Genomic DNA, 12,239 nt, shown 5'->3' on the forward strand with positions numbered 1-12,239 from the left:
GAATTTTCTTTATTCCATTATCTTGAAGGAACAAACTAAACCATGTAGTTGTCAATGGCAAAATTCAGTATTCTGTAAGATCATGAGCCCCACCTCTGGCAGTTCACTCAAGTCTCCATCCTGGATGTTCCCGGTGATGCGATGATATGTATCTTTCATATATGCACCCACAAAGTGGAAAGCATATGCTGTTGCTAGGAGAGGAAAGAGTTTGTACTGCTGAGTCTGATAATCCAAAATCTGAGGTTCTGGTTCCCTATAACAAAGCAAATAAAATAGAGAACTAAACCATTATTGCTATGATTTAATTCCTTAGTAATGGAGAAAACCAAAGACTTACACTGTCCTAAAGGTATATTCTGATAACATATACATTTAAAGCACAAACATATTTATTTGTAAAAGTAATATTGGCTTGGTCCAATATGTGGCCAATAAAATGACCGTATTTTTTGGACTATAAGACGCTCCGGACTATAAGGCGCACATTAGCTTTAGAGGAGGAAAACAAGAAAAAAAATCTGCCCGTTTACTGTGGCCTGTTTGCTGCAATTGGTGGCAAACAGGCAGTGGCGAATGGGCAGCGATAGGCGGCGGTGATCCCCAGTGCCTAGAACAGCTGATTGGCACCGCAGCAACCCCTACCCCCCACCACAATATTTGCTCTATAAGATGCACAGACATTTCCACCCACTTTTTGGGGGGGGGGAGTGCATCTTATAGTCTGAAAAATATGGTATTTCTTATTTTTTTTTCAACAAAAGAGGTTAACCAACTAGCAAAATACAGGCGAGAAGACCAAAAGGGGGAGGGAAGGAAAAAAATGGAAATAGTGAAATAGTTTAGGACATTAATTTAATTGTGAACAAATGGCTGCAGTTCTGGGATAATTCTATCTGATTCCTGACTCATTGTAGCTTATACTGTGGTTGCCATGCAATTGTTTACCATCTCCTTGACCCTTTTGTATCATCACAAATTGGCAGATTCCCAATAACAATGATTCCCAATATAGGGCTAGTCCTGACGACAGCTCTCATTCAACTGTGTGTAGTCAAAATGACCAAGAAAAAAAAAAGGTGTGTGTGTGTTAGATTTTCGGGGTGGGGTGGGGGTGTTAAACGTGTTTTCTTTTTACAAAGTAACTATTTCTCTGACTCACAAGATCTACAGTGGATGTTAAAATTGGTTTGCATAATTTACCAGCAAATTCTGCTTGTTAGATGTTCCAGGTAAGTCAGGTCAACAAATAGACCCCAGAAGGATTTACTAGGACTTATGATAGCAGATCCTTGGAAGTCTGACAGGGTTTTCTCCCTCCTTCCTATTATACCAAAGAGAGTTAAGGGAAGACAAGTCTGTTTCTAATGCTTAGTGGTTTTCCTCGAGCTTACGTTTTGCTAACAGATCCTGCACATCTTCTCCAAGGTCATCGCTAGGCTTTTCTACACTGTTCTTGTCAATTGCACTTCCCAAGAAAACTTGTTTTGAAAGTCAAACTTTTTGTTTTTTTAAAGAGGTCACACACATATTTTTTCACGGACAAAAGTGTTATGGGCAAGGTGGCAGAGAGGTTTGCCAATTGTTATAGCATTACGAAAACTGGCCTTAGGGATATTAATACAGGCTTCTTACCCAGGCTTTAACTCAGACTGATGTCTCACAGCACTATAGCGGATGGCAATTGTACAAGCTCTGGCTAAACTGCGAGCAGCATCTCCAACGATAAATGAACGGATGAATACCATGGTCCCATAAGTCAGCTTGGCATTGAGAGGCTTCACATATGTGCCATCTGGTTCAACCTAGCAAAATAAAATAGTGAAGGTGGAAAGAGTTTGTCCACCGAGCTGTGGTTTGTAAGGTTATAAAAATTAACATTGTGCTGTGTCACTGAATCCACTAAAAATGTCTTGTTAGGACCCTATTCAAAAGTATTTGGCATTTTAGAAGTAGTCCTACTCATTGGTGTTATAAATGAATGTTTTGGACATCACTGACCTGAAGTAACAGGTAAATAATTTAAGGTAAATAGATTTGCATAAATCTATTTTGCTAATTGTCTCGTGCTTGGCACATGGTGTGAAGCCAATGACATCATTCCCATGCTAACTAGGTCATATTATCTAAGCAGTTTCGTGTACATGGACAACAGAATTAATAGATAACATTAAGGTGGTTAAATAATATAGATGACTAGTAAATTTATGAAAAGGAAGACCAGATAGTTAACATGTTATTACCATTCCTTATGTAGAGGTGGGGAGGAAGCTAGAATCTATTTGACATTAATAGTCACCATGCCCTCCCATTTACTGCCTTCATTTGACAGGGACTCTTCCTCCTCTGTTACCATAAACTGCAAAAACACACTCTTGAACACACTTCCAGAAAGCTGAGTTCAAGAGCTGGTAGTGAGAAAACAGAACTCCCAGAAAAAATGAGACATAGCTGGATTTTACTTCTGATGGTCCTTTCTAACACAAACTTGGGGATTGCTTTTGACTGATGATCATTTACCTCCCGAGAATATGAAGCCTTGACTTTGGGTAGTTTCTCTTGTAAGCTGTCTGAACAGCTGGGTGTAGATAAATAGCAAAAATAAAACAAGACCCACTGTTTACCTTGGCATGTTTCATTAGCATATTTTCCCGGGGGATACGGAAGTTGTCCATTTTTAAGTAGCCATTATCTATTTCATCATAACCAAATTTTGGGCCAATGTCACCAATGGTGATACCTGCAAACAGAATAAGCCAAAGAAATTCATTTGGTTCTTAATATTCTTAATACAAAATTGAATGGGATGAGGAGGGGGGGTGTTCATAAAGTATCCTTTTTCCCAACATCAATTAGTTCAAAGTGCTGAATGGTGGAAGCACCAATGCTGCCAATTCCAAAACTGTGTCCTGAAAATAAGACTTTAAGGCCACAGGTGCAAAAATGTTCATTTCATTTATAGCGATGCATAGATATAGCTTTCTTTTCTTTTCTTTGCCCCCTAAAGCATTGGTGTCATTTTGTTCCCATCTTGAAAACAAAGTGATATTAAATTCACAAATTTTAAGACTGGAAATCAGGTTTTAATAATATTATTTTTACTCTGGCATTTTTAAAATAAGTTTTGGCTGTGATTTTCAGTTAGGAGTGAGTATTCAAACTCTGTCCATTCATCAATGCACAGGAAGGCTTTCATACTATCCAGATGAGTCGGCTATGGGTTCTTACCTAATACTACCTAATAGCAATAGCACTTAGACTTGTATATCACTTCATAGTGCTTTTAAAGCCCTCTCTAAGCAGTTTATAGAGTCAGCATATTGCTCCCAACAATCTGGGTCCTCATTTAACCGACCTCGGAAGGATGGAAGGCTGAGTCAACCTTGAGCCAGTGCGGATCAAACTGCCGAAGTTCTTGACATCAAATGCAAAAGGCGCTACAACTTTATGTTATCATTGCAGCATGGGCTAATACACACAGTTTTAGGGAATTTTAATATTACTTGAACCTTACTTGAATTATGACAAATTAAATCTAATTAATGGATAAATGATTATTTTTGTAAAAATGGATTCTGTTCAGCAATCGCACCATGGCAGTTTCAAGTTCCATATTCTTTACAAACTGTTCTTGTAATGCTAATAACATGCTTTAAGGCAGCGGTTCTCAACCTGGGGGTCGAACGGCCATTTCACAGGGGTCGCTAAAGCCCTCTCTCGCGCCCCCCCATGCCTTCACTCACCCTCACCCTCTGCCTCTGTTGGATCGCCGTTTGCCGTTCGCTTACCCCACCCACTCCCAATCTATTGCTGCCTCCTGGTTCCCAGCTGATGGCTAGAGGGAAAAAAACTGTTTAAATTCTTGCCGCTGGGCTTCAAAGGGCCACCCTACAGCTGATCAGTGTTAAAAGAAAACAAATGAATAGACTGGTGCCTGCAAAAATAGAAAAAACAGCCCCTTAAAGCTTCAGCATAGGTTAATTACCATAAGTTGATTTGATCAGCCTCCAGACTCTCAGCTGATTTGCTCTCAGCTGTTTTGCGCAGGGCTCTGTTCTGTTACTAGCTGCAAAGAGTTCCTGGAGCAGATTTTTTTCCTCCTAGCTATGCTGAAAAAGGAAACTGAAAGTAAAGCAGGGTTTTTGCTGCCACGTGACAAAATGAGGCAGAGAGATATTTCTTTTTCTTTTTCCTCACCAAAAAAGGTAGGTGCAAAACTGCAAACAATGGGAAATTTAGGGCAAAAGAGGAGAGTTCAAGATTTTAAAGCACAAAAGAAAAAAAGCTCTATTTAACTAGGGAATTGTAATAATTGAGATACTATTAATTGTATATTGTATTGAAAACAGAAATGGTTAAGTTGTGGTTTGGAGGAATATATGGGGGAAATTATTTGGTTTATTATTATTGGTAAATATAATTAATTGATTTGTAAGAAATTGGATTGCATGGAAATAATTGGAATATTCATGTTCATATTGATTAATATACAAAAAAGATAGTTATATAACTAATTGATTTATATTAAAATGTTGAATTTGTATTAAACAACTGTATTACATAATTATATAATTAACCAATGTGAGGATGGATATAAAAATAGATGACAATGCGAAGGGGTATAATATAGAAGGGAAAAATTGAATTTGATTAAGATTAGAGATGAGGATGAAAGGTAATATTGGTTTTTTTTAAAAATAGATGAGGAATAAATATGGCAAAAAGGAAATATAGAAATTGTAAATTTAATTGAAATGACTAAACACTGTTTAAATTTGTGAACCAGCCAAATACTCTGTTCAAAGAAAATACGTTGTATGTTTCTTTGTGTGTTTCTAATTATTGCTATTTATTCATATTTGTTCTCTTTTATTCTTTAAAGTTTAACAATTCATTCTTTATCTTAATATCTTTATATTTGTTTGGGGTTAGTTTTCTTCCCTTTCATCTTTTTTATTGTACAGCAATCTTTTTCCTCAAACCTACCACCTCTCTCTTTTCTTTCCTTCTTACTTTCTCTTCCCCCCTCTTCTTCTCCTCCCTACTTCCTCTTCCTTTCTCCTTCTCCTCCTCTCTTCCTCCCTCTCTTACCCTCACTCCTACTCTAATTTCCTTTCCCTTCCTTCATCCCTCTCTATTGCTGTATCCTTTTATGCATATGGACTACTCAGAGGGCTGAAAAAGTTATTTCTGACTGGTCCTCGCACTTTTGACCAGTCCTCGAACTTACGACTGTCCTCACATTTTACGTTTTTGCCCTATCTTGTCACCATGGTGAAGAGAAGCAGTTGTGAAATGAGTGACACAGTTGTTAAGAATGCTGCACGGGCATAAATGTGAGGATGGTCATAAGTGTGAGGACCAGTCAAAAGTGCGAGGACCTGTCAGAAATGACTTTTTTCAGCCCTCTGAGTAGTCCCTATACACATAGCCATGGCCACCCGGTCACATGACCAGCTAGCCACGCCCATCCAGTCACATGACCTCCAAGCCATGCCCACAGAACCGGTAGTAAAAAAAATTAGACCCACCCCTGGTTGGGGGTCACCACAACATGAGGAACTGTATTAAAGGGTGGCGGCATTAAGAAGCTTGAGAACCACTGCTTTAAGGAAAACTTTTGTGTTTCTCTTTAAAAAAAGTCTGTATCTAGTTTGGTAACTTCTGTTAATTATAAGTCAGGGCTTTTAAAGCATTTTAACTATAAAAACCAATTTTCCTTGATATGCTGCAATATGGAACTGAAAAACTACAGCACTGTATGTATATTTTGCTTTCTTATGAACATTGCTTCCTTTATATCATCTACTTGAGGACTGCAAGTACTTCCTTATATTCAGTTTTTCCCAACACAATGTAGCTCTTGAAGATTTGTGGTGCCAAATGTTTCACGTTGGACATCACATATTGTTTCAAAATGGAGTTTGTGATTCATTTATATGGCAGCTAATTTGGCAACATAAATATCTACAAATACGCTAAATATTCACTTGAGCAGAATTTCTCCACCTTTTTTTACCGAGGAAGAAACCTTGAAATAATTTTCAGATTTCAAGGAACCTCTGTATAAAAATGACAAAAACCATGAAAACTTCAAAATGCTATTCACTTCTAGCCTACACAATCTTGCAATGATTACGACAACAGCAAAGCAGCAGGCCAGCAGCTGAATCAGGATGTGTAAAAATTCTCACAACCGAAAGCACAAATTTAAAAAAGAAAACATTGTTGTTTTTAAATCGCAATCTCTTAAGGAATCCCTGCTAGTCTCTCACACAACCCTAGTTGAGAAAGAGTAGTAACATAGTAGTGATGGACTTAATACCTGGCAGTGGTTCATGGGTTCCCAACTGACGTAGAGGCACAATGAAAGCATGTAACCCATGACATTTGTTTTGGGTATAAAGCTGAGCCAAAACAATGGCATAGTTTGATGTCTTGCCCACTGCAAGAAGGGGGGGGAGAGAAAGAAAATTTAGTAAGTGGAAGTTCATTTGTACAGTCCAAGAAGCATCCTATGTACATGTTCATCACAAAAATAATAATACAGACAACAGGCTGTTGTAGATTTTATGATGTAAAACTACTTCCTTTTACTCCCAAGCTGAAATGAAATAGAAGGAATAAAGAATATGCAGAATTATTAAATGAGGAATATGTAGAATTAGTGACACATAAACATTTCATTCTTAGGCTAACAAAACTTAATGTTAATTTTATTATGTGGAATGTAAGGCTTAGCCCTAAAATGGAAACTAGAATTTTCATTCTTACTTTCTACAATACGGAATAGTCAAAAATATTATACAGCCAAAGTTATATTTCAAAACATATCAATAGTTAATTGACTCCACACTTAAAAAGTCAGAAAAAAAACAACAGTTCTTCCTTTAGCTTTAATCGTGTAATAATACACTTACATCCACCTGGCCACCACTTAATAGAAGTCACAGTTGGGCTGTTGAGGATGAATTCCTGAGTAGCAGGATCATAGGTGGCTGTGGTTTCCAGCCCTCGGAGATGAGTTCCTGTAGGCAGGTAGCAAATTTTATTTCAACAGTTGCACAGTTCAGCACAAATGTACATAATTAGATTTATTTCAACAAACTTCATTAGCAATGCAAAGCCAAGCAGTGCAAATAAGAAAACTGCCTGCAAATGTACATTTTACATAATGGTTAATAAGCAGACACATTACAAGAAAGGCATGTATGAAACAGTGGATGCACACCATTGTATTAATTGCCCTATTAATGTAAGAATGCTGTCAAATTGCTATACAATTATGTACCTCCTTTGTTTTGATGATTTATCTTGATGTGCAAATATATATTTTAGGTATCTGACAAGGCAAATGAAAGAGTCCCATGATAATTCCTTCCCAAAGAAGCTTGAGGATAAAAAAGGCTTTTTCTCTAAATCCAGATATTGTCCTGCACAAAAACCTTCAGAACCAGGTTTAAATTTTCAACATTTGCTTCTGTAATGTTTTTCAATTCGAGGTCTTCATGTTCATTTTCTTCCTCCTCCAGCCACTGTCAATATCCTGGTTGCAGTTCGACATCCAGAATTTTCAAACTGAACAGCAAAATCCAACAGAGACAATGTATTGCCAAATATGCTGAGGGACTTAAAAAAAAACTAACTGATAAAAACCATCTTGCATTCATATAAGTAGATTGGTCTTATAGATTTAGAGAACGTGAGAGCACTTTTGATTTTTGGAGCGAAAGACATTTAATGTGTCCTCAGCCCTTTCTTCAGAACATGAACTAGTTCTGGAGCAAGGTAGAAAGCTTCCCAGGGTTTCCTTTTCTTGATTGTAGCATAACTTCTAAACATATATGCTGTATTGGATGTACAAGTATGGTTGTATGGTAATAGTTAGATTTAGACTTGAGCATTGTATGTCTATCACATCTTCAATTTCTCCCTTTCATAACATTGACAGGACAGTTTACTTCAGAGGCATATCAGAAGGCGCAGGAAGAGAAATTATTCCAAGTGGCCTGCAAAAGGTATTGTTTTATTTAAAGGTCATAAAAATGACTGTTTGAGAAGCCAAGATGTTTCCCAGAAAATTTATGAGTGTATAAGTTAATGATGGAATTAATAAGGGCCAGTAGGAAAGATACTTCGCTGAAATAGTTTTTAAAAGGTACTTTAACTTGTCAGAAATTATATAACTTTCTTGCCCAGGAGCATTTGCTAATTGTTATTCTTCAAATTTATTTATTTTCATTAGAATGTTACTTTACATATGCCAACCATAAGGCATTCAGAAATCAAGGGAAAATGTGCTTTGAATCTTTAGCAATGCCATTTTTTAAAACAAATAAGCTGTCTTTGTATCATCAGAAACCTCTGCCTCTATGTCCATCTGAACAGCTTCTTTTTCTTAAGAGAAGCATATTGCTGCCAAGTGAACAGTCAAAAGAATCTGGGCCTGTGATGGCAAACCTATGGCATGTGTGCCACAGGTGGCACCCAGAGCCCTCTCTGCAGGCATGCCAGCTGTCACCCCAGCCCAGCTCCACCATGCATGCGCATGCGCCTCCCGCCAGCCAGCTGGTCTTCGGATATCTGCTGCGCACGCGTGGGGGGGTGGGGCACATGTGCGGGGGGGGGGGTGCAGGAGGCTTTCCAGGCCCAAAACGCGGTGCAGGAGGTCTTGTGCAGTGCCCCCGTTTGGCTTCCAGGTTGGTGCAGGAGGCTTTCCAGGCCCAAAATGGGACATGGGGCATATGAGTGGGGGAGCGCTTGCATTGTATTTTGGGGCTTCGGGCATGCGCATGTGCATTTGCACATGTGCATTCGCGCACATGTAATTGCGCATGTGCATTCGTGTACACACTTGCTTTGGGCACTTGGCACTAAAAAGGTTAACCATCACTGACCTAGGCTATCAAAAAACAAAGCCGGTACTTTTTGCAAAAGCTAGTCTACCCTGTGAAATAAGACTTGGAAGTACTGTACCATGTCCCATCTCTGTCTGGGCATATGTGCCAATGATCTCCAAGTTCCAAGCAGGCATGAAGAAGCGATCCTGCTGTTCTTGGGTTGCCTGGGTTAGTAACGTGGGTAGGAACATGCCCAGGTGGAGGTCCAAAGGCTCAGGCCGTCCTTGATGAAGGAAGCTGTAAAGGAATGCCAGGGAAGGGAATGTGAAGGGATATTATAGGTGGAAGCAGGGGAGATTAGAAGTGCCGATTGGAGAGGGAAAACAAAAAAAATGTGATAAATTAGAATGAAGAAAGCATATTTATCAAAGCACCATTCTTTCCCCAGAGTTACAGAACCTTACATCAAGCTGAAGGACAGAGGATACTCTGTTTGATCACAAAAGGAGGACTGGTTTCAGGTGATTAATAAAAGGCGATATTATTCTAGAAATACTAAAATAATGTCCTTGTGTTCCCTGGAAACATACTGAAAATAAACAGAGACTATAAATATTAGCTTCTGTACATACATTGAAAAAGTTAACTTTGTTCCACAATGAAATTGAAGCAATAAAACTTGATCCAAATTTGGGGGAGGAGGGAAATTACTCAAAAGCTCTTATTCAAAGCCAGTCTACATTACAATTATCCTCTTTCTTGTGTTGCTTCAATCTGTCATATTTCTGTTGTTTTAAATGATTTTTCAAAGGTTCCTCTGGGAAGAAAAGGATGGTGCTCTGAATCAGCAATTAAAGCTAGTAAGCCTGTTCATAGCTTTGTACCAAAATGTTTATAAAGAGAAAAACCATCACCAAAAGCTCCCCAAATCAGCAAAACATGCTTCCTAATGATAATCCAATAAGCACATTCAAACACTATGGGCTTTTTATAATCAAAGTGATTACATTTACATTACATTACATTAATTGTACACAGACAACACACTGTTTATTCAGAAATTGAATTTTTTATATGTAATAAAAACTTAAGACTAAAAAAAAGTGATTACATTTTGCAGTGTATTAAAAATGTATCCTTTTCAACACAGCCTTCAGTCTGGGACATCCTTAACCTGTTACAGTACTTGTACTATATGGATTACTGTGCCAAGGCATCCTCAATGGAAATCTATCATGAAGTCTCCAGATGGCCTTATGCAGGCCATCATCAACATGGGGATAAAAATGGCCTGGTTTATAGATTTATAGCTATGTGAACTAAAATAATTAATTAAGTAATCTGAATATTTAAAGAGTTATTTATTTTCACATGCATTCTGCTTTTCAACTGTGAAGTAGTACGCAGCCCTTTGCTGACAAAATCTTTGCTCAGAAAAATAGTATGAAACAAAAGAGACCGAGATGCTGAAACCTCCTTCATTCTGAGCTGGGGTGACAATAGATGTTGAAAGGGAGTTGAGAGCAACCAGTGGGTTTGCCAAGTTTTGCATCCAGCTCATTTTACAATAAGGAGATGGAAAAGGTTATCAGTAAATGAATAAAATGTTTATCCCAGGTGTCCATAATTCTAAGGCCCATGATAAAATATTGCACATTAAATATCAAATAGCAAATTTACTGTGGAAATACTATTATGCTTGCTACTAACATGGTAACAGTAGTGGAGACTTCTGTTTAACCAAAATTCCAAACTATCCTTTATTATAATTATCTCAGCATTTATAAAGTGGCACATAAGATGTCCTCATACTAATGAATGTGGAATAACTATATATATAAATTATATTATGTTACTAAGAGACTGTATGGCATTTGCACCATATGAAAGACAAAATCTTTATTTATTGTCAAATATCTATAGTAGTTTAGTAGAACAGTGACAAACAATTTTAAAATAGTATTTAAAGGCCAGAAAATACCATGATACAATAATTGTCAGTTACAAATAGGAGAGAAGAATGAAATTAAGTTTAGGTAGCAATGCTCAGTGTGATAATTTATAGCCAGGCCAAGCAATTTTTGATGGCTGAGAGTTACACTAAAAAGGTTGTGTGTAAAATTTAAGAAAGCAAAACAAATGTAAAAAGTAAAAGAATAGTAACAGTTACAGCTATGATATTCTGCCATCTGTTTTCAATAGCAGAGTCAGTAAAACGTGGAAAATTGTGACTTCAGAGCTATTTATGGCTTGTGAACAAATCAATCCTAATTTACAGGATACGCAATTCTAAAACGGAGCAGTTGGGATCCTATTTTTTAACCATATTTTGGAAGCCATTGGAATTCTGTTCTCCTTCAAACAAAAGAGGAAAAAATGGGAGGCAGGCTACAGTAGCAAGATGTCAGAAAATTAACATTTGCTGTTGGCATCTTATCTTGAAAGCTGAATCCTCAGTAGGGCCATAAGAAACTGCCTTACACAATTAGATCACTGTCAGTTTCCTTGACTCAAAATTGGGAACACTGGCTGACAGAAACTCTTTAAGATCTTTCATCAGCCAGTGAAACTGGAATCTTCTGAATGTAAATTATACATATGGTACTATACCCGTGATGGTGAAAGTATGGCACGGGTGCCACAAGTGGCACATGGAGCCATATTGGTAGGCACGTGAGAATTGTCCTAGTTCAGCTGCAGTGTGCATGCGTGCACCGGCCAGCTAATTTTCGGGCCTTCTAGGCCCACCAGAAGTCGGGAAACAGGCTGTTTCTGGCCTCTGGAGGGCCTCAGTGGTGGGGGTGGGGAAGGCCCGTTTTTCGCTCTCCCCAGGCTCAAGGCTTTCTAGGGGGCTGGGTGCATTGCATTTTGGGTGTGGGCACGCACACGCGCAATTCCCCTGCACTCCCCCCGCTTTTGGCACGCAATGGCAAAAAGGTTAGCCATCACTGTACTATACATTCTGAACTATTAGAAAAACCTTCTGTGACAGATCTATATCATTTGGATATCTCTTAAAAGTTACAAATAAGTAGAAGTAACTATTTTATATACAACACTGCCAAGCAAATCAAACTTATTATTTTCAGTAGCATCATATTGCAATTCAGCCTGAACAACCTATCAAAACAATGGGAAATGCTGACATACGTATGTTGTTGAACAGAAAAATTGCACTAAGTTATGCAAGCTTGACCCATTTGTCATAAAATATATGGATTAGTTATTATTATTATTATTAGCATATTGCATTGTTACATTAGCCAGGAGACCACAATGCTATTGCAGAGTAGTAGTATGGCTGCCAAGTTACCAGCTCTGTTGTAGGAAATGTTGAATGCTTCCCAAGCTGTGCCATAGGAGTGCGAGCTGGCTTTGCACCAGAAAGAAAGACAAGTG

The 12,239-nt window shown here is 38.1% G+C and overlaps 1 protein-coding gene across 3 annotated transcripts in view; it reads right to left on the reverse strand.

Moving 5' to 3' along the window:
• ACOX1 (acyl-CoA oxidase 1) overlaps positions 1 to 12,239 on the reverse strand; it is a 34,188-nt gene that overhangs the window by 9,869 nt on the left and 12,080 nt on the right. For 2 of the 3 annotated variants that reach the window (XM_034408613.3, XM_087887195.1), the window contains 6 exons: positions 8,977 to 9,137; positions 6,921 to 7,028; positions 6,326 to 6,445; positions 2,625 to 2,740; positions 1,636 to 1,805; positions 94 to 256 (listed from right to left, as the gene is read on the reverse strand). In XM_034408613.3, the coding sequence (XP_034264504.1) occupies positions 94 to 256; positions 1,636 to 1,805; positions 2,625 to 2,740; positions 6,326 to 6,445; positions 6,921 to 7,028; positions 8,977 to 9,137 (838 nt within the window). The remainder of the gene's footprint in view (positions 1 to 93; positions 257 to 1,635; positions 1,806 to 2,624; positions 2,741 to 6,325; positions 6,446 to 6,920; positions 7,029 to 8,976; positions 9,138 to 12,239) is intronic. The other variant, XM_034408614.3, reaches the window with a different exon arrangement.

Source organism: Pantherophis guttatus, chromosome 2 (genome assembly GCF_059756535.1).
Source record: "Pantherophis guttatus breed Tessera chromosome 2, ASM5975653v1, whole genome shotgun sequence".
NCBI classification, from domain to species: domain Eukaryota; kingdom Metazoa; phylum Chordata; class Lepidosauria; order Squamata; family Colubridae; genus Pantherophis; species Pantherophis guttatus.